At 42.9% G+C, this 22,866-nt stretch overlaps 1 protein-coding gene across 6 annotated transcripts in view; it reads left to right on the top strand.

Moving 5' to 3' along the window:
- The window catches only part of LOC149436080 (F-actin-monooxygenase MICAL2-like), a 202,306-nt gene extending 179,446 nt beyond the window's left edge, over positions 1-22,860 (top strand). For 5 of the 6 annotated variants that reach the window (XM_089662081.1, XM_089662079.1, XM_089662076.1 and 2 more), the window contains 5 exons: positions 821-1,020; positions 2,250-2,362; positions 10,372-10,440; positions 16,933-17,082; positions 20,805-22,860. In XM_089662081.1, coding sequence (XP_089518207.1) covers positions 821-1,020; positions 2,250-2,362; positions 10,372-10,440; positions 16,933-17,082; positions 20,805-20,960 — 688 coding nt within the window. In that variant the 3' untranslated portion in view covers positions 20,961-22,860. The remainder of the gene's footprint in view (positions 1-820; positions 1,021-2,249; positions 2,363-10,371; positions 10,441-16,932; positions 17,083-20,804) is intronic. The other variant, XM_089662080.1, reaches the window with a different exon arrangement.
- Positions 22,861-22,866: the final 6 nt, after the last annotated feature.

Here is a 22,866-nt window from a genome sequence, read left to right as displayed (position 1 = left end):
TGCAAATGTGTCTATGGTGAACATAGTGGGTTGATATTTTTGGGGTTGGTGTCCCTATAAATGAAATGAGGGAGACAACAGCCAATAAGAGGTCTGCCCATATAGACAATGTGTATTGGCTTGGAGTTTGTTTTACTATAGAGGAAGCAAAATGCAGAAAGATGTCATTAAAACTCAATGAAGACCCTATACAAAAATGTAAAGGGAAACTGCAATGGATTGTGGTCAATTTTATTTATTTATTTAAGTTCATAAGTTTTTAAAACAATTTATATCTGATTTTTTTTTTTGCTTTGTATATGATCATTTTTGCAAATATAAATTTAATACATGACAAAGCATCACCAGAGAACTAGGGGATGGCTAAAGGGAGAGCACATGAGCTAATGATCTCAGGATAGATTACCATGTGAAAGGGAGCCTAAAGCTCCACCTGCTGGCTTAAAGAGAGAATACTAAATGTTTAGGATCAAACATAAAGTTAATACCTTAGGTTTCAATTTTTTTATGTCCTGACTGGAAAGGGTAAAAGAGAGGAGGAGAGTGATTCTGGCAAATGATTGGGACAGGTTTCAGTTGCGTCTCTCCATATCAGTAGCCGCCTTATGGCATTGAGAATGACCACTTGACTATCTTCTTTATTTGTTCATAAAATTGAACCTGCAGTTTTCAAATTGATCTGTGAGTTCCACCCAAAACCATATACATTGTCCTAAATATTCTTCTTTTTTTCTACCTTCTTTCAATTTTTTAATATGGTTATTTATACTAAATGTTCAATGAAGGGCCCATCTTCTGACACTTTTTTTTCCCCCACAAGCGACTTTGACTCTTTGAACGAGGATGACGCTGTCAGGAACAACCAGCTGGCCTTTGATATTGCCGAGAAGGAATTTGGAATCTCTCCAATCACTACGGCCAAGGAGATGGCATCCAATGAGGAACCCGATAAGCTTAGCATGGTCTTGTACCTCTCCAAGTTCTATGAATTATTCCGAGGAGCCCCGCTGAGGCCTGTTGGTACGTAGCTCTGCTTGACTATGAATGACCTGAGTTCTCTGGCAAAGAAAGGTTATTTTGTATTACGTTTCTCTACATAGCTGAGCTTAAACATTGCTATCTTAAAACAGAAGATATTTGCATGTTGCTGTTACAAATCCAAAGACAATTCTTTGTTAATGTAAAGTAGGAAAAGCCATGCAAATCATTCGTTTATGTCCTTGTAATCAGCTGTGCTTCCAAAACTTGTGTTTGTGTTATCCCAGATACATCCTACGTATAGAGCAATTCAGCCAACTGTACATCCAGAGCCTCTGGATTTTAGACCAGATACTTTCTAAATGTAGAGCCATTTTTCCAACTGTCCATCTTGAGCCACTTGTTTAAAGACAAGATACTTCCTCAATGTAGAACCATTTATCCGACTGTCCATCCAGAGCCTCTGGATTATAGACCGGATACATCCTAACTATAAAGCCATTTATCCAACTGTCCATCTTGAGCCACGAGTTTATAGATTAGATACATCCTCAATGTAGAGCTATTTATCCAACTGTCCATCCAGAGCCTCTGGTTTATAGACCGGGTACATCCTAAATATAGAACCTTTTATCCAATTGTACATCCAGAGCCTCTGGTTTATAGACCAGATACGTCTTCAATGTAGAACCATTTATCTGACTGTCCATCCAGAGCCTCTGGTTTATAGACCAGATACATCCTAAATGTAGAGCCATTTATCCGACTGTCCATCTTGAGCCATGAGTTTATAGACTAGATACATCCTCAATGTAGAACCATTTATCCGACTGTCCATCCAGAGCCTCTGGTTTATAGACCAGATACATCCTAAATATAGAGCCATTTATCTGACTGTCCATCCAGAGCCTCTGGTTTATAGACCAGATACATCCTAAATGTAGAACCAGTTATCAAACTGTCCATCCAGAACTTCTGGTTTATAAACCAGATACATCCTAAATGTAGAACCAGTTATCCAACTGTCCATCCAGAACCTCTGGTTTATAGACCAGATACATCCTACATATAGAGCCATTTATCCAACTGTTCATTCAGAACTGCTGGTCCAGGCCCTGTCCTCAATTTTGATATATATTATTTAATTGGGTGGTGTGCTTGTTCATTTTCGGAAAGTGAACTTGGGGAGTATTATTTGGCTCTGGAGTCTTGCCTTACTTCTCGTCTGCCCTTCTTCCATCTGCTGTACTCTTGCCTTTGTATGTTCACAGTTTCTTCCCGCAAGGATAATGAGAATAATGGGGAAGCGTTGTCTTCAAAGCCATCAAACTTGATATTGAACAATTACCTCAACTTAACATTACCAAGAAAGAGAGTGCCAAAGGTGAGAAACCGAATAACTTTTGTAATAAATTTACTTAGAATATGGAGTAACTACAACAGGAAATCTGTTAATAATTACATTGTTAAAGGCAATGCAACATGAGTCAGAGAGAGAAAGCAGAGACATTGAGAGCAAGATTCTTCAGTTTTTTTTGTATCTGCAGCTCTGTTGGTGTCCCCTATTCCACTAAGATTGACTGGATTACCCATATCAGAACAGCTTAAACTGGTTACATGTCACAGTCTGATTGGACAATCTATGTGTAATCCCTTTTAGGTTATCCATTCAGGGCAGACCAAACATTTGTGGATACATGTCCATAACACCTGTATGAACTTCTTGGAAATCCCATTTCAAAATCATAGACATGCCCTAACCTAAACTTTTTTGGGAAGGATCTTTAAAAAAAAAATAAGTTATACCGGATGCTCTCCAGATTTGTGTCACTCTCATCCTTATGCATGTTTCGGACTACGCTAGAGGACCTCAAGGATACCCCAGGTGACAGAGAGCTACCTCCAAAATTTGGATTTCATGTTTTATTTCTTCTACTGGGGACCTCTCTGTTGGTTTAGAGCTATATCAACATTTCCTTTGTCATTCAACCAAAGGAGCAAATGTGAAATCACTTGTTGCATGAGAAGACCTTACTTACAAACCTTGGATTTTGGATTTCATATTTGATTTCTTCTATCAAGGGCCTATGCTACTTGACAAATCCAGCTGCATTACAGCAATGATCCTTTTAGTTGCCTGTGAGAGTGCCATTTTGACCACCACTGTATGGTCATTTTTTTATCTGTTGACCAATCGTTTTGAGAATAATAAATCTATCCTGGACTTTTACCACTATAAGGGGGGCATTTTCCCACTAACCACCAATGTATGGGACATTTTTTTCAAAATTTGGATTTCATGTTTGATTTCTTCTGTTGGGGACCTCTCTAATGGTTTAGAGCTCCATCAACGTTTCCTTTGTCATTCAACCTTAGGAGCATATGTGAAATCACTCACTTGTTGCATGAGAAGACCTTACTTACAAACCTTGTTCCATATCATCCCAAAGTTGTTCAGTGAGGTTGAGGTTAGAGCTCTTTGCAGGCCAGTCAAGTTTCTCCACAACTAACAGGTCAAACTACGTCTTTATGGAGCTGGCTTTGCAGAGAAAGGCACAACGCTGGAACAGGAAAGTAAAGGAATGTCCTTATAAATACAGGGTTGAGAACATAGTCCTTTGTAGACCAGTTAGATTCCTCAACATCAAACTGGTCAAAGCATGTCTAAATACAAGGTGGAGGTCTGAGCTATTTGCTAGTCACTAAAATTCCTCCACGCCAAATTGGTCAAACTGTGTCTTTATGGAGCTGGCTTTGTACATAAGGGCACAGGCGTGCTAGAACAGAAAAGTTGGAGGAGTGTCCATATAAATACAGGGTTAGGTGTCAGAGCCCTTTGCAGATCAGTTAGATTCTTCAACACCAGACTGGCCAAACAATGTCTTTATGGAGATGGCTTTGTGAATGGGTACGCTCATGCTGAAACAGAAAAGTTGGAGGAGTTTCCACATAAATACAAAGTGGAGGTCAAGGCTCTTTGCAAGTCACTAAAATTCCTCCACAATAAACTGGTCAAACCATGTCTTTATGGAGCTGGCTTTGTACATAGGGGCACAGTCATGCTGGAACAGGAAAGTTGGAGGAGGGTCCACATACGTTTGGCCATATAGTAGGTGTGATTGTCAGGTGTCTACAAAGCTTTGGCTGTATAGTGTGTATCCAGTTTGGTAGGTTTTGCATAACATTGCTGTTGGTAGGTCTATAGAACTGTAGGCTCTTTGACCAGTGTATAGGACAGCCATTATTAACCAGGGTTCTGTGGAACCCTAAGGGTTCCTTAAGAGGTTGCTAGGGATTATTTGAGCTGTGGTCAATTTACCGCCTATTTGAAGGTGTCTGCCCAATTCTAGGGCCTATGCTACTTGACGGATCCAGCTGCATTACAGCAATGATCCTTTTAGTTGCCTGTGAGAGTGCAATTTTGACCACCACTGTATGGTCATTTTTTTTATCTGTTGACCCATCGTTTTGAGAATAATAAATCTACAGTTGCAAGGAAAGGTATGTGAACCCCTTGGGATTACGTGGAGTTTTGCATGAATTGGGCATAAAATGTGCTCTGAACGTCATCCAAGTCACAACAATAGAAGAACACAGTCTGCTGAACATAATACTACACAAACATTAGATGTTGCCATGGCTTAATTGCACATAACATGTAAACATTCACAGTGCAGGGAGGAAAAAGTATGTGAGGCCCTAGCTTAATAACTTCTCCCAAAGCTAATTGGAGCCAGGAGTGAGCCAACCTTGACTCCAATCAGTGTGATGATATTGGATGTGTTGCTGACAGCTGTCCTGCCCTTAAAAAACACACACCTGTTTTGGGTTTACTGGTTTCAAGAAGCACTGTCTGATGTGAACCATGCCTCGCAGAAAAGAGCTCTCAGAAGACCTAAGATCAAGAATTGTTGACTCGCATGAATCTGGAAAGGGTTACAAAAGTATCTCCAAAAGCCTTGATGTTCATGTGTCCACGGTAAGACAGACTGTCTACAAATGGAGAAAGTTTAGCACTGTTGCTACTCTCCCTAGGCGTGGTCGTCCTGTAAAAATGACTGCAAGAGCACAGCGCAGAATGCTGCATGAGGTAAAGAAGAATCCCAGAGTGTCAGCTAAAGACCTACAGAAATCTCTGGCACATGCTAACATTTTTGTTGACACATCTACAATAAGGAAAACATTAAACAAGAATGGAGTACATGGGAGGACACCACGGAGGAAGCCATTGCTGTCCAAAAAGAAGATTGCAGCACGTTTGAAGTTTGCAAAAGAGCACCTGGATGTTCCACAGCACTACTGGCAAAATATACTGTGGACAGATGAAACCAAGATTGAGTTGTTTGGGAAGAACACACAACACTATGTGTGGAGAAAAAAAGGCACAGCACACCAACATCAAAACCTCATCCCTACTGTGAAACATGGCGGAGGGAGCATCATGGTTTGGGGCTGCTTTGCTGCCTCAGGGCCTGGACGGATTGTTGTCATTGATGGGAAAATGAATTCCAGAGTTTATCAAGACATTTTGCAGGAAAACGTACGACCATCTGTCCGCCAACTGAAGCTCCGCAGAGGATGGGTGATGCAACAGGACAATGACCCAAAGCATACAAGTAATTCAACAAAACAATGGCTGCAACAGCACAGAATACGCCTTCTGGAGTGGCCCAGTCAGAGTCCTGACCTCAACCCGATTGAAATGCTGTGGCATGACCTTGAGAGAGCGATTCACACCAGAGATCCCAAGAATATTGCTACACTGAAACAGTTTTGTGAAGAGGAGTGGTCCAAAATGACTCCAGATCATTGTGCAGGTCTGATCTGCAACTACAGGAAACGTTTGGTTGAGGTTATTGCTGCCAAAGGAGGGTCAACCAGTTATTAAGTCCAAAGGTTCACATACTTTTTCCTCCCTGCACTGTGAATGTTTACATGTTATGTGCAATTAAACCATGGCAACATCTAATGTTTGTGTAGTATTATGTTCAGCAGACTGTGTTCTTCTATTGACTTAGATGACGTTCAGAGCACATTTTATGCCCAATTCATGCAAAACTCCAAGTAATCCCAAGGGGTTCACATACGTTTTCTTGCAACTGTATACTGGACATTTACCACTATAAGGGGTGGCATTTTCCCACTAACTACCAATGTAAGGGGCATTTTTCCCCACTGGTCGCCAATGTAAGGGGCACTTATCCCACTGGCCACCAACACAAGGGACTTTTTTCCCTCTGAACACCAATGTAAGGATCATTTTCCCACTGACCCCAAATGAGTTGATTTTTGCACAGGTTTCCCAAGCCCTGGAATAAGGTTCCTCTGGGGTAAAAAGGTTGAGAGAGGCTGGTACAGGACATTTCTAGTGTAAGTTCAGTAGCTTGGTCAGTCTCTATCCTGTAGCACAATGGAGATAACATAATGTACATAATATTTCTCCAAGCGGATTATATTCGACAGCTGTTCCGAATCTCATTAGGCCTCCCGTATATTGCAATATAATGTAATCCTAGATAAATAAATCCTAGATCAGTCACTCCAGCACGGGAGGAAACATCCTTTTGAAATTCGCTTTAAACAAATGCCTCCTCCGTTCTTTTTCACCCTCGTACTCTTCACAACGCCCAACGAAGGTCAGACGCTGCGGTGAGCAGCTGGAATGACAAACCTTTCATCTGACAAAGTGCGCTAATGAGGGGAGATAAGTCCAAACGTTCTCATATGGATGTCATCACAAAAATCCATGGCAACAAAACACAGGATCTCCACGTCCCGACAACATGATGTCATCTAATTACTCTGCATCGAACTCAATTTAGATTACCTTCTGGAGTTAATTGTTCGGGACGCTGCGGAACGCAGCCGGTTGAGAAACCTAAGCCTTTTTTTCCCCTATATGTCCCAGAAATTTACCAGATTCGTCATTTGTCTGCACTCCCACTCCTCGGAATTAAACAATGTATCGGAGTTGGGTTGGAATCCATCACGAAACGCTTATCTCATGAACGGAGCTGCGTGCAACGATCAGAAAGCCCCCCTCTTCCTTCGTCTTGCTCGCTCGTATATTAATGCCTCGCACTCAACTTAAGAACACTTAAAGTACAACGTTAGCACGTGTCGCCGTAATGTGGCCCACGTGGGCTGAAGAGGCCCGGCAATTATTCTGGCTTCACCCGGGCAGAATTAAATTCAGATTCAACCTCGTTTTATTTTGTCTGCATGTATTAATTTATTTCTTGGGTAGAATAGGAAATAAAACTGCGCAGATGTTTATTTTCTATTAAGTAACAAATTTTGTATAATTTCTAGAAGTTCATCTAACTTGTGTTCAGGCCGTAACTAGTTGTGATGGGGCCCCATTGCAAAACCATTTAGGGGCCACCTGTCTCAGTATTTCCTCTAGTGATACAGAAAAGTAATTGCTTTTCTAGCTTTTCTATACTATAGCCGAGTTTGTATCTAAGCATGTTTAGGGCCCCTATGATTCTGGGCCCTATAACAGTTGCAAGGGTATCTGCCAAATGTTACTGTTGCTGGCATAAGCCATTGTGTAGTCAGTCAGTTTTTGGCCCCTGTGCTTCAGGGCCCCATAGTAATTGCAAGGTCTGCCAAAATTGCAAGGGTATCTGGCAAATGCTACTGCTGCCGGCATAAGCCATTGTGTAGTCAGTCAGGTTTGGGCCCTGTGCTTCAGGGCCCCATAGTAATTGCAAGGTCTGCCAAAATTGCAAGGGTATCTGGCAAATGCTACTGCTGCCGGCATAAGCCATTGTGTAGTCAGTCAGTTTTTGGCCCCTGTGCTTCAGGGCCCCATAGTAATTGCAAGGTCTGCCAAAATTGCAAGGGTATCTGGCAAATGCTACTGCTGCCGGCATAAGCCATTGTGTAGTCAGTCAGGTTTGGGCCCTGTGCTTCAGGGCCCCATAGTAATTGCAAGGTCTGCCAAAATTGCAAGGGTATCTGTCAAATGCTACTTCTGCCTGCATAAGCCATTGTGTAGCCAGCAAATGTGGGCCCCTATGCTTCAGGGCCCCATAGTAATTGCAAGGTTTGCCAAAATTGCAAGGGTATCTGGCAAATGCTACTTCTGCCTGCATAAGTCATTGTGTAGTCAGTCAGTTTTGGGCCCCTGTGTTTTAGGGCCCCATAGTAATTGCAAGGTCTTCCAAAATTGCAAGGGTATCTGTCAATGCTACTGCTGCCTGCATAAGCCATTGTGTAGCCAATAAATTTGGGCCCCTATGTTTCAGGGCCCCATAGTAATTGCAAGGTCTGCCAAAATTGCAAGCGTATCTGTCAAATGCTACTGCTGCCTGCATAAGCCATTGTGTAGCCAGTCAATTTTGGGCCCCTGTGCTTCAGGGCCCCATAGCAGTTGCATTTTTGCTATGACTATAGTTAAGCCCTTGGCTGTGTTTAGACACAATCACTGGCCTGCAATACGTATGCAGCATGCAAAGTTAGAATTCCTCTTCTCTGCATTTGCCATGGGTCAGTGATTTAGAAAGTATTCGGCAGGGGATCAACATGACTGCCAGACAACTAGCATTTTCGAAGCAGGAATGCAAGTTTTTGGTCATTTTTATCAAAACCCTAATCCCAGTCAAAGTCTCATATCGCATGTTAATGTCATTAACTTTCAATATTTGTGATCTGCGACTTTAATTAAAATATTCCCAACCATGATTTTCCTTGTTCAGGGACTTCCTGTTATGTGGTGACAATGCTCTGTCCCTGTCTCCCAGTTGTGTTCTTGTGTTGTCACTGGACTACTCAGGCTTTTGATGGGGAGTATATAGTACTGCTCAGCATTATAGCTCCATCGCAGTGTGAACAGGATGCATAGATTAATAGTGTGCCCTTGCGATTAATGGTGTTGATCAGATTCAGGAAAACACCAGTCACCACACCAAGTGTGAGCAAGTCCTTGACGTTCTACAGGTTACAAAGCAATGGCTGGATACAATGATAGCAAAGGACTTGGGGTTGGCCAAGAGTGGAATTTCTGGCCAGAGACACTACCCAAAATCACCTTGTAGGTACTTCAAAATCAAAAAGCAGATAAGTAAAAATAAAAAAAAGGGCGCAATGATGGGATGAGATGTCTGTGAAGGATGGGGATACTTGACCACATATGGGCTCAGTGTATGGCCAGGCTACCCATACATAGGATACTGCAACATCCCAACTCTGTTGGGTTAACCCAACTGCCAAGTTTTTGTCATATTGAAAAATTACCAAAATGTAGAGAAGAGTATGAACCATGAGACAAAAATGAAGAAAATGGTGGACCAAGAATAAGATGGGGTACAAGGAGAAAAATAAGACCTTGGGGTAGGGGATCCCTTTAAATTCCTGTTAGGGTAACCCAACTGGCAAGCCATTGTCATACTGAAAAATTATCAAAATGTGAGCCTTAAGACAAAGAAAGAAGAAAAGGGTCAGCAAAATGGTTGTCATTGATAAGATGTGGTACAATTGGGAAAAAAAGACCTTGGGGCAAGGGGAGATCTCTTAATTCCTGTTGGGGGTGACCCAACTTGCAAATCATTGTCCTGTTGAAAAATTAACAAAATGTACACAAGAGTATGAACCAGGAGCAAGGATAGAAGAAAAAGGTCAAGAAAATTGTGGGTTTTGGATGGGAAAAGGTTCAGTGTGTGTGTGTGTGGGAGGGGGCTCCATATTTCTGTAGGGGTAACCCAACTGCCAAGTTATTGCCATATTGAAAATTACCAAAGTGTACAGAAATAATATGAGCCATAAGACAAAGCAACAGGTCATGAAAATGGTGGGTCATGGATAGGATGGGGGAAAAGGGGGAAAAAAGGACCATAGGGCCAGGGGGCCCCTCCTAATTCTTGTTGTGGCGACCCTAATTTCAAGTCATTGTCATAGTGAAAAATTACCAAAATGATCAGAAGAAGCTGAGCTTCTTATAAAATAAGAAAAGCAGAAAAGGGTCAAGAAAATGGTGGGCCATTGATGGGAAGGGGTACAAGTGGGGAAAAAGGAACTTGGGGCAGGAGGAGTCATTCCTGTTGGGGGTAACCCAACTGCCAAGTCATCGTCATATTGAACAATTACCAAAACATAAAGAGGAGTACAGGACATAAGACAAAAGAAGAAAACAAAAGTTCAAGAAAATGATGGGTCATGGATAGGATGGGGTACAAGATGGGAAAAAAAGGACCTCTGGTGAGGGGGAGCCCTTCTGAATTCTTGGAGTATCCCGAAGATATAAAAAAACAGGTGGATGTTATTTAGTCAATGGAGAGCAATCATGACATTTTGTACATTTTAATATTTGGATAGTAGCACCCCCGGACAGGTCTTTGCAGCAGATCGATGTTCAGTGGAGTAACTTTCTGTCCTTTGATCTCCCTCCAGAATGAAAACAAGACAGAAGAGAATGATTTGAACAAGAGAAGGAGGAGGACAGCTCAGATATTTGAAGAGGTCGGTGCTTATTAATCGGTGATGACAGCGTCCGTATTATTTTGTGGCTTCCGAGCGAAAACGCAAACGACGGCTGAGCTACGGGCAGATGTTTCTCCAAAATAAATGAGAGCACTTAGTAGCAGCTGGAGCGTGTTATGGCAAATCCAAAGTAATATTATCCATCCTCCCATTCATCATGACGGAGAAATTACTGTCTTTCACCGGGATGATGTCGGTTTTGAGCGTCCAATAATGAATACCATTCCCGCCTGTGTATATTTAACAGCAACTGTACTTTTCCGCTGTTGCCTTCTTCAGAATTCTGATTCTGTGCCACAAGTATGATGGTGACAATATAAAATTGAGCACAGCGTTAAAACCTTAAAATATCATAACCACATGCAGTTGTGTTCAAAATAATAGCAGTGTGTTGAAAAAAGTGAATAAAGCTGAAAATCCTTCTAATAGCTTTTATTTCCATCCACACAAATGCATTGGGAACACGACACATTCTATTCCAAATCAAAACAGGAAGAAAAATACATCAAATTTGTGTTGTTCCTCCAAAAAAATTGAAGAAAAGTGAATATTAGACGGTTCAAAAAAATCGCAGTGTTTTGTATTCTTCTTTACAAACTCAAACATTCACTATATAAACTGGGAAATGTTTGAAGATTTTGCTTTCCTTTGAATGACTTCATGAATATTTGGTTGTAGTCGCACTGTTTCTGAGAACTGCTGTACATCTGTGTTGCATGGAGTCCCCCAACTTCTGGCCCCTGTGATCAGGTATTCCAGCCCAGGATGATTGGACCACATTCCACAGTTCTTCTCTATTTCTTGGTTTTGCCTCAGAAACGGCATTTTTGATGTCACCCCACAAGTTTTCTATTGGATGAAGATCCGGGGATTGGGCTGGCCACTCCATAACGTCCATCTTGTTGGTCTGGAACCAAGATGTTGCACGTTTACTGGTGTGTTTGGGGTCGTTGTCTTGTTGGAACACCCATTTCAAGGGCATTTCCTCTTCAGCATAAGGCAGCATGACCTCTTCAAGTATTCTGATGGATTCAAACTGATCCATGATCCCTGGTATGCGATAAATAGGCCCAACACCGTAGTATGAGAAACATCCCCATATCATGATGCTTGCACCACCATGCTTCACGGTCTTCACAGTGTACTGTGGCTTGAATTCAGTGTTTGGGGGTCGTCTGACAAACTGTCTCCACCCACTAGACCCAAAAAGAACAATCTTACTTTCATCAGTCCACAAAATGTTGCGCCATTTCTCTTTAGGCCGGTCAATGTGCTCTTTGGCACATTGTAACCTCTTCAGCACACGTCTTTTTCCCAACAGTGGGACTTTGCGGGGACTTCTTGCAGATAGCTTGGCTTCACATTGGCGTCTTCTAATTGTAACAGTCCTCACAGGGAACGTCACACCTTCTTTCATCTTCCTGGAGCTGATTGTTGGCTGAGTCCGCGCCATTTTGGCTATTCTTCTATCCATTCGAATGGTAGTTTTTCACTTTCTTCCGCGTCTTTCAGGTTTTGGTTGCCGGTTTAAAGCATTTGCCATCATTTTAGCTGAGCAGCCGATCATTTTCTGCACTTCTTTGTATGTTTTCCCCTCTCCAATCAACTTTTTAATCAAGGTACGCTGTTCTTCTGAACAATGTCTGGAACGACCCATTTTCCTCAGAATTTCAGAGAGAAATGCACTGTAATCGGCATGTCCAACATTTGCTGCCTTCCTTCCTTAAATAAGGGCAATAATTGCCACCTGTTTTTCAAAGAATGAATGACCTCACTAATAGAACTCCACACTGCTATTATTTTGAACACGCCCCTTTCAATGAGTGATTCAATGACACAGAATCAGCAGCATGCATGTCATGACTGTTGGGTCTGTTGGATTTCTATGACTCTACTACACCTGCTAGGAAATTATTTACCATGTAGAAATATCATTTCTACCAAAAACAGTGATTGATCCGGTTAGTGATGTCTGACTGCTATTATTTTGAACACAACTGTATGTAAAAAATATATATATCAAATATATAAATGAGAACATTCAATAAAGTGACCAGTGATAAGGTGCTAATATATCAACCAAATACAGTGACTTAGTGGTATCATATAACTGTCACTATGTAGTGACAAATTTTTGCTTATTATAGTGCTAGAAAAATAATTAAAATGTTCAAAGATAAGTGCATGGAAGATCTAATAATCTGAATTGTTGGTCGTCTATCCGGTAATATGGTGATGTGACCAATGGTATAAAGACTGCGCACTCACCAGATGCGCAATCAATAAGCGCATTTAGAGATAACACTCTCAGTAGATGAACTGGAGGCCCCTTTAAAGGTGAGTATGGTCTGGTCTGATGTTCCTTCACTGCTCCCTCCGCTGTCAGCAATGGCTCTGCCACTCCTCTCATGTAGCTCTGGTGATTTGAGGGGAAGCTGGCTCTCCATCATGATGCCCTTTACAGAGTCTTGTGTCCTTCTAATAACTTCAAAATAATCTTGGCTTCAGGTCACCCTCCTCCTCACTTGGCTCACACTCTCCAGCCTCGCCATCAGAACAATTCGGCTACCGTAGCCACAAGACTCTTTAAAGGGCATCATGATGGAGAGCCAGCTTCCCCTCGAATCACCAGTGAGCTTCTAACAATACACAGAGCTACATGAGAGGAGTGGCAGAGCCATTGCTTACAGCAGAGGGAGCAGTGAAGGAACATCAGACCAGACCATACTCACCTTGTGAGTCTCCTTGGGGCCTCCAGTTCATCTACTGAGAGTGTTATCTCTAAAATGCGCTTATTGATTGCGCATCTGGTGAGTGCGCAGTCTTTATACCATTGGTCACATCACCATATTACCAGATAGACCATCAATAATTGAAGATTATTAGATCTTCCATGCACTTATCTTTGGACATTTTTAATTATTTTTCTAGCACTATAATAAGCATCATTGGTCACTACATAGTGACAGAGTTATATGATACCACTAAGCCACTTTATTTGGTTGATATATTAGCACCTTATCACTGGTCATTTTATTGAATATTCTCATTTATATATTTGATATATATATTTTTTACATATGTGGTTATGATATTTTAAGGTTTTAGCGCCGCACCCAATTTTATATTGATGCTTTGGAGGTTTTTTGGTACCTTTTTGGTGTTTCAGCAGCTCAATTGACTTTTAGCGCTCACTTACCTCTCTGTGCTTTCACGATGGTGACAATGTCAGCGCCATTATTTAGTGCCCCCAGCAAATTTTTGCGCACATGCTGCTAAAATCTGCATTTTTGGCTATAAAATTACTTTGGAAGCCGTGGCGCGCAGGATTACTCCACCTGCTTCTTAAAAAGCGTAAATAGTGCCCTCTCAGTCCCCGGCCCCTGCTGCTGAGCTTCCGGGTGTAAGAAAAGAGAGGAGAAAGGCGCCTCTAAGTGTAATCTGTAAAAACTTGATATATTGTACATGAAAGACAGCAACTTACAGGAGGGTAGATAAAAAAGGCACTTCAATATCCATCAATGGGGTTTTAGCCACAGTGAACGGCATAGTGCGCAGTCCAGGATGATGATCTGTCGTCTGTCAGTGTCAGGCATGAGCGCCCGGCAAGATGGAGGAAGTCTGGTTCTGAGGCTTGGAACGCACCGTGGAGCGCAGCATGTGCGTGATGACGTCACCGAGCATCCTGTGACTCTTTCCTGAGCATACGCTGTGAGATGGCAGTCCTAGCGTGCTCCTTTGTCAAGCTAAGGGTGTTGGAACGGTTTTGTCTGTACTCAGATTGTCATTAATCTACATCCTGCGGGTCCCGCTGAAAATCAATGACAATCTGAGTACAGACAAAACCGTTCCAACACCATCAGCTTGACAAAGAAGTGCGCTAGGACTGCCATCTCACAGCACATGCTCAGGAAACGCGTAGCGCAACGCCTGGTGACGTCATCACGCTCCACGGTGCGTTCCAAGCCTCGGTGCTAGACCTCTTCCATCTTGCAGGTCGCTCATGCCTGACACTGATAGTTCATCATCCTGGACTGCACACTATGCCGTTCACCGTGGCTAAAACCCCATTGGTGGATATTGAAGTGACTTTTTTTTATCTACCCTCCTGTAAGTTGCTGTCTTTCATGTACAATATATCAAGTTTTTGCAGTTTACACTTAGAGGCGCCTTTCTCCTCTCTTTTCTTACATGTATCCTTCTGGACCCAAGCTTCAATCCAGCAAAAGGCTGCCATAGGTGAACAGGACTACAAATAAGATTGTTGGTTATACACCTGTTAGCTTGACAGAACATCCCCTATTTATTATTTTTTTATCTCTATAACCTGATTGGGTTCCATTTGTTTGGTATTTATTCATAAGTGTTTTTTCCTGCATATTGCTATTTCTTGGTACTCCTATTTGTGTTTTTAACCACCTCTACATCATATATAGGTTGTGCTCTTTTCCTTTTGTTTTGCTGAACTGATGGGACCTGGGCCCAGTATATGGTGGGTGGCTCTACACCCTATTATTGCCTTGCCCCCTGCTGAACTGATGGGGCCTTGGCCTAGTACAGGAGGACTGGCTCTACCCCCTATTATTGCCTTTCCCCCTGCAGAACTGATAGGGTCCTGGCTCAGTACAAGAGGGCCGACTCTATTCCCTATTATTGCCTTCCCCCCGCTGAACCGATGGGACCTGGGTCCAGTACAGGGGGAACAGCTCTACCCCCTGTTATTGCCTTGCCCCTTGCAGAACTGATGGGGCTTGGGCTCAGTACAGGAGGGCTGGCTCTACCCCCTATTATTGCCTTGCCCCCTGCAGAACTGATAGGGCCCTGGCCCAGTACAAGAGGGCCAACTCTATTCCCTATTATTGCCTTCGCCCCGCTGAACCGATGGGACCTGGGTCCAGTACAGGGGGAACAGCTCTACCCCCTGTTATTGCCTTGCCCATTGCAGAACTGATGGGGCTTGGGCTCAGTACAGGAGGGCTGGCTCTACCCCCTATTATTGCCTTGCCCCCTGCAGAACTGATAGGGCCCTGGCCCAGTACAAGAGGGACGACTTTTTTCCCTATTATTGCCTTGCCCCCCGCTAAATTGATGGCCTGGGTCCAGTACAGGGGGAGGCTCTACACCCTATTATTGCCTTGCCCCCTGCAAAACTGATGAGGCCTGTGCCCTGTACAGGAGGGCCGGCTCTACCCCCTGTTATTGCTTTGTCCCCTACAGAACTGATGGGGCCTAGGCCCAGTACAGGGAGATCAGTCCTGCCCCAGATTATTACCTTGCCCTCCGCAGAACTGATTGGGCCTGGGCCCAGTACAGGAGGGACGGTTCTATTCCCTATTATTGCCTTGCCCCCCGCTAAACTGATGAGGTCTGAGCCCAGTACAGGGGGACCGGCTTTACCCCCTATTATTGCCTTGCCCCCTGCAGAACTGATGAGAACTGGGCCCAGTACAGGAGGGCCGTCTCTACCCCATATTATTGCCTTGCTCCCTGCAGAACTGATTGGACCTGGGCCCAGTACAGGAGAGCCGAATCTATTCCCTATTATTGCCTTGCCCTCTACACAACTGATGGGACCTGGGCCCAGTACAGGAGGGCCGTCTCTGCCCCCTGTTATTGCCTTGCCCCCTGCAGAACTGATGGTGCCTGGGCCCCAGTACAAGAGGGCCAGTTCTATTCTCTATTATTGCCTTGCAATAAAGCAAGGGTTCAAAGTTGTTCTTGGGTTCAAATGTACTTTGTAGATAGAGTAAGAGAGGGCTCATAACACCTGTCAGATATTTTTGCTGTCTGTGTCCTTTGGGGAGATTTACCTTGACTTCTTGTCCCATAGCCAAAAGAGGAAGTGAGAGGAAATCCTTGCAAGTTAATGGGATCTTTTGGGGCCCCCAGGTCGCCAGAACTAGTATCCTCATTGGAAGATTTCCCCTCTATTAGTCTTATGAGGACAACCCAGATTTTGGGATTTTCTTTCACTTTCAATGGTAATGGTACACAGGACAAATGGAGAGGGGGAATCTCCCTATCGGGGGCATAGACAGCAATAAAAACCTGACGGGGTCCCCATTCCTCTCCACTCTATCCAAAACGTAATAAAAAAGTTTGCCTTTAGCTATAATTTAATCTTTACTTGCATTCCTGGTGCATAATAACAAGGGGCCCTTAGAGAACATTGGACAGTTCCTAAGTTAGTTTTAAGCAGTCTTCATCTCACTTGAACATGGCAACCGTCCTTTATTTACAAATATGAGACGCGTTCTCACGCTGCCTCCCTGCCTGGAATCTTAGAAGTTAGCTTTTTTCGAAATCGGAATGTCTGGTATGCAGAAAGACTTTATCCGGAGCACTTGTGTTTCGTTCCATGATGGGTCCCGTGTTCTGTAGCCACGTTTTTTGCCAGAGGGGGGGCAATGGGGACAGGTAAAAAGGTTCAACAGACGCCGCTTAAAAAATGTCTCATGTCTCGTTTTGCAGACGGGAAATTTCGTAAGTGAAAGCATCGGATCTGGGAGCGAATGCAGCGACACCAAGGAGGTCATTAACCAGAACAAAGTCAGGTCAATGGCGACCCAGTTGCTGGCCAAGTTTGAAGAAAACGCACCAAACACGACCATTCGGAGACAGGTAGGACCCTTTACTGTGATGTGGCAATGGCGCCTTTGTGGGGGGTATAATGTTTTCTCTAAAGAACGGTAACGTCACATAAAATATATTTGGAAGGCGTTGATGGAGTGCTGGACTCCACAGAGTGGATAATAAGTGGTCACAATGTTTTTAGAGGCAACTCTTTGTCAATTGGGGTATCATGAAGGGTTCCTGGAGCAGTCTGTGGAGTAGGTAGGACCCATTACTGTGGTGTGGCAATGGCGCCTTTGTGGGGGGTATAATGTTTTCTCTAAAGAACGGTGACGTCACATAAAATATATTTGGAAGGCGTTGGTGGAGTGCTGGACTCCACAGAGTGGATGAAAATAAGTGGTCACAACGTTTTTAGAGGCAACTCTTTGTCAACCGGGGTATCATGAAGGGTTGCTGGAGGAGTCTGTGGAGTTTTGAAAGGATGAGCACACCACAAAGCTTGGATAAACTCAGGAAGAGTTTTATTTTTTACCACTCAAAAACAGAAAGCCAACACATTCCGGGGGCTCAAAACTCTCTTCACCAGGGCTGAGAAACACAATAACATAAAATAGCATAAGCTGGGTATTGTAGAATGCAACCACCGATCTGCTGAACAGGCCGAATTTCGATCCGTGTATGGACGACTTTACTATATCTCCTGTCTGAACAGTGTTTATAAACAATGTTACTTTGAATCGCTGTCTCCTGTCTGAACAGCGATTATAAACAATGATACTTTATATATCTCTCTATCTCCCATCTGATCAATGTTTATAAACAATGTTACTTTGTATCTCTCTATCTCCCTTCTGATAAATGTTTATAAACAATGTTACTTTGTATCTCTCTATCTCCCCTCTGATAAATGTTTATAAACAATGTTACTTTGTATCTCTCTATCTCCCTTCTGATAAATGTTTATAAACAATGTTACTTTGTATCTCTCTATCTCCCCTCTGATCAATGTTTATAAACAATGTTACTTTGTATCTCTCTATCTCCCCTCTGATAAATGTTTATAAACAATGATACTTTATATATCTCTCTATCTCCCCTCTGATCAATGTTTATAAACAATGTTACTTTGTATCTCTCTATCTCCCTTCTGATCAATGTTTATAAACAATTATTATACAGTATTTATAAACAATGACACTTTTTATATCTCTCTATATCTCTTTATATCTCTCTATATCTTTTTATATCTCTCTATCTCCCCTCTGATAAATGTTTATAAACAATGTTACTTTGTATCTCTCTCTCTCCCCTCTGATAAATGTTTATTAAAAAATTACACTTTATTTCTCTCTATCTCCCCTCTGATAAATGTTTATAAACAATGTTACTTTGTATCTCTCTATCTCCCCTCTGATCAATGTTTATAAACAATTATTATACAGTATTTATAAACAATGACACTTTATATCTCTCTATATCTCTTTATATCTCTCTATCTCCCCTCTGATAAATGTTTATAAAAAATTACACTTTGTATCTCTCTATCTCCCTTCTGATCAATGTTTATAAACAATCACACTTTATACCTCTCTATCTCCCCTCTGATAAATGTTTATAAACAATGTGTTCTTTGTACCTCTCTATGGCTCGGGTCACACTGCCGTGACTTGGGATCTAATTTGTGAGACCCCGTCGCAAGACATGTGAAATCCCATGTTAGCCAATGAGAGCCGTCTTAATTAGCATTACTTAAGTCGCTCCAACTTTAGAAAAGGTTCCTATACTACTTCAAGGCGACTTCTATCCGACTTGTGCCCATAGACTATAATAGTCGCCTCCAAGTCGGATCCTCATCTATATTCATGTGATTTAGAGCTGAAATTACAGGAAGATTACCCAGGCATTCCCTTAAAGTTGCTTCAGAGTTGCTTCAAAGTAGTACTCAAGTCGCCTGGCAAAGTCGCACTGCAAGTCGTGCATCTTACAGGTAGTAGTAGTGTGAACCGAGACTATCACCTGTCTAAACAATGTTTATAAACAATGTTACTTTGTATCTCCCTATCTGAACGATGTTTATAAACAAAGTTACTTTGCATTTCTCTAGCTCCCATCTGAACACTGTTTATAAACATTGTGTCAAGGTTTGTTTTTTTAAGGCTTCTGTAATTATACAACAATTTCCAGCCACCATTTTGACAATATGGAATTGCCAGCAAGTGTGAACACCAGAAAGACAAGACATACTACACACGCCCTATGTACTTTAAGTTTTTCTGGGCATGTGTAGCACATCCGCTGTCTACAGCTGATTAATATACATTGTGTTAATTTAAATGGACCTCTTGGCTGTGGTGTTCAATCTGTTTCAACATCCTAGCAAGGTGAACATGAGCTTCTTTCTACACTTGATTATCATGTTGGCACCCGTGTAACATATGTGGGTAGGCAAAAGGGTGGGCTTCAGCGTTCACATGCCACACATATGCATCACTGGACAGCTGATGTTTCTGTGCTGAGAGCGCGCTCACTGCAAACTCCCAGACAGGGGCGTATTTACCACAAGGCAAACAAGGCACTTGCCTAGGGCGGCTTTTTTCAGGGGGGCAGCACCTTCCCCCACCCAGAAGAATGGATAAAAGAAGGGACATGTGCCATAGGAACTAGGTGGGATCCGAGAGAGGCTGCGGGCTGCTTGATGGTGTATGTAGAGCCTGACTTCCGTTCCCGGGGATGTACAGAGTTGTGAAGATGAGTGTCTTTTTTTTTCTCTATTGCTGGGGGGGGGGGGGTAGTGGAAAGCTCTCCCAGGTGGGGGGCAGGGGTGTTGTTGGTCAATGTCAGGCTCTCTCCATAGGAGGGAGAAGGTAGGAGGGGTGTTGGTCGGTGTCTGTGGGGGGGGTGTTGGTCGGTGTCTGTGGGGGGGGTGTTGGTCGGTGTCTGTGGGGGCAGACGATTTTTGTGTTGCGTAGGGCAGCACAAAACTGAAATACACCGCAGAGACTGCTCTCAGACCGGCTCTCAATCATGTGACTACTGTGATAGCCATTTACAGTGGTCACATGATCACCAACCCTCCCCCCCCCCCCCCCAGGCCTTCACAACCTTTTAAAGGATGCTGGGGTGGGTGGGAAGGGGTTAATGTACCTTCTCTAGCCTATGATTGAACTTTTCTGCCATATTTGTACATTATCTCCCTCTCATTTCCATTATCCCTCCAAAGCCGGTACTGACAAGTTTGCCGTATTGCAGCTTCTCAATCAATGGAAACTTTCATGTTTCCATGATGGATTATAAGGGATTACAGTCAGACACCTGGCATTGTCCTGGGCTGTTGGTGCCCCCCACCCCTTCATTTTGTGCCGACCCCCGCAGTGACATCATCCCAGGTGCCAATGCACCTGCCGCTGGCGTGACTGATGATCCTTAATGAGCGAAAGCCGTGATGTCATCGGTGTGAATCCCTGATTTTGAGATGGATTAGCACAGTGCTGGGATACTGACGGGATCCAACAGTGCAGAATGTTTTATCTTACCCTGATTAGTATATACACGGCGAGAATATTAATGGGTTTCTATGGATTTCTGATACTTTTTAATGTTTAATATTTCTTGCTTCTCTAAGGCTAAATTATGGGAGGAACAATTGTATGAATCTTTTACCAATCCGTCATTCCTGCCTCATTCTTGTTTTCACCTCTGCTAACCTTTTCTCTCCATTTTCTGCTGTTATATTTTTTTTTTTTTTTACCATTGCATCCATTTTGAAGGCTTTACCCCTCTCTGATAATTCCGTGCCAGAGCCTCCCCCCTGCGACCCACCTCCCGTTAACCCTCGCTTTGCTAAACCGCAGGACCCGCCCCCTCCTCCCGCGCAGCCTCCACCGACAAGACAGGTATGGCGCCTGGTGTTTGGTTATGAGTGAGCACTTAAATGTACTAGGTCATGGGGTGGGGGGGGGGGCAGAGTATTGGTTCTTCTATCAAAAATATGTTCTGCCAAAATAGAAATGGTGTCTTTCTTCAAACGAATTTGTAAAATTTTGGTAGAAGAAGACCGCGGCAAAGTTTTTAACATGGGCTTCAGAGGGAATATTGAGTTATGGCTTAGTTCCAGCTTTGGAGGGTTCAGAACTTCCATCATGTCTGTTGTCTGTGTCCTCATTGGTTATGAGTGAGCACTTAACTGTACTAGAGGTCATTGTTGGGGGGGGGGATCAGGGGCAGAGTATTGATCCTCTGTCAAAAATATGTTCTGCCAAAATGTATAGAAATGGTGTCTTTCTTCAACCAAATCTGTAAAATTTTGGTAGAAGGAAACCGTGGCAAAGTTTTTAACATAGGCTTCACAGGGAATATTGAGTTATGGCTTAGCTTTGGAGGGTTCAGATCCTCCATCAGGTCTGTCTGTTTCCTCATTGGGGAGTGTCATGTTGACACCCTCCTATGCCCTAACACAGAGGGCCGATCTTCTCATAGACAGAAAAAAAATCCTACTGAATCTGGGATTGAAACGCTACGCCGAGAGTCGATCGTCCAGATATAAAAGGTATTCCAATAGGAGGCCAGATGAAGGACTTGGTCACATAGCCAACACATTTTGGGGGAAGAAATTGTCCAGCGTGTGAAGATGAGGAACAGCAGCTGGTTGGACGCTGGTTGAAGAACTCTACATCCAACACTTGTTTGGTAACAGTATTGCAAAAATAATATTTGTAATTCAGCATCATCTTCAAGCTCTGATAAAGGTGCATTCATTGCCCCCGAAACGCGTTGCCTCTGTGACAAAGTCTTTTATCTTTCTCATCTTGGAACCAATTTATAGCTGGGTGATTTACTCTCGGTTTGGCACTTCAGTCTCAGATTCATCCAGTTACAAAGCAGGGAAACTGTGGAGAAGTGGCCAGCCCAGAATCCAGATACCCTGTCAAAACACAACTACAACACCATATTAGTGGAATATCCCTGGAGTTCTAGTGCAGGAACTCGATTTTTCCCAAAAAATAAAAACCTGACATTTTAGCCAAGAAATAATAACCTGAGAGAGGATCTATCCCAATACCAATAGGCTATTCTTTTGGGTTCTACTGCTATCCCTCCATTTTACCCAAGAAATAATAACCTGAGAAAGGCTCTAACCCAGTACTAATAGGATATCCTTTTGGGTTCTAGTGCTACCCCTCCATTTTACCTAAGAAATAATACCCTGAGAGAGGATCTATCCCAATACCAATAGGATATCCTTTGGGTTCTAGTGCTATCCCTCCATTTTACCCAAGAAATAATAACATGAGAGAGGATCTAACCCAATACTCATAGCATATCTTTTGGGTTCTAGTGCTACCTCTCTATTTTCCGCCTAGATATAAAAACCCGTCAAAGGTTCTAACCCTTTCAGAACTAGTTGGGCTACAGAATTACTGCAAAGTCCCACAGCCTTTAGAAGTGGACACCTCCCAGATAGGAGGGGATGTTGAGTTTAGGGAAGAAGAATCGCCCCAAAATAAAACAACCTGAGAGAGGTTCTAACCCAATACTAAAAGGATATCCTTTGGGTTCTAGTGCTACCCCCTCTATTTTATCAAAAAAATAACCTGATAGAGGTTCTAACCCAATGCTAATAGGATATCCTTTGGGTTCTAGTGCTACTCCTCCATTTTAGCCAAGAAATAATAACATGAGGGAGGTTCTAACCCGAAACTAATAGGATATCCTTTGGGTTCTAGTGCTACCTCTCTATTTTCCACCAAAAAATAAAAACCCGGCAAAGGTTCTAACCCTTTCAGAACTAGTTGGGCTACAGAATTACTGTAAAGTCCCACAGCCTTTAGA

Source organism: Staurois parvus, unplaced genomic scaffold, assembly GCF_062004578.1.
Source record: "Staurois parvus isolate SC_StPar_1 unplaced genomic scaffold, SC_StPar_1.0 ptg001426l, whole genome shotgun sequence".
Classification (NCBI taxonomy): domain Eukaryota; kingdom Metazoa; phylum Chordata; class Amphibia; order Anura; family Ranidae; genus Staurois; species Staurois parvus.
This window is presented reverse-complemented; position numbering and strand designations above follow the sequence as displayed.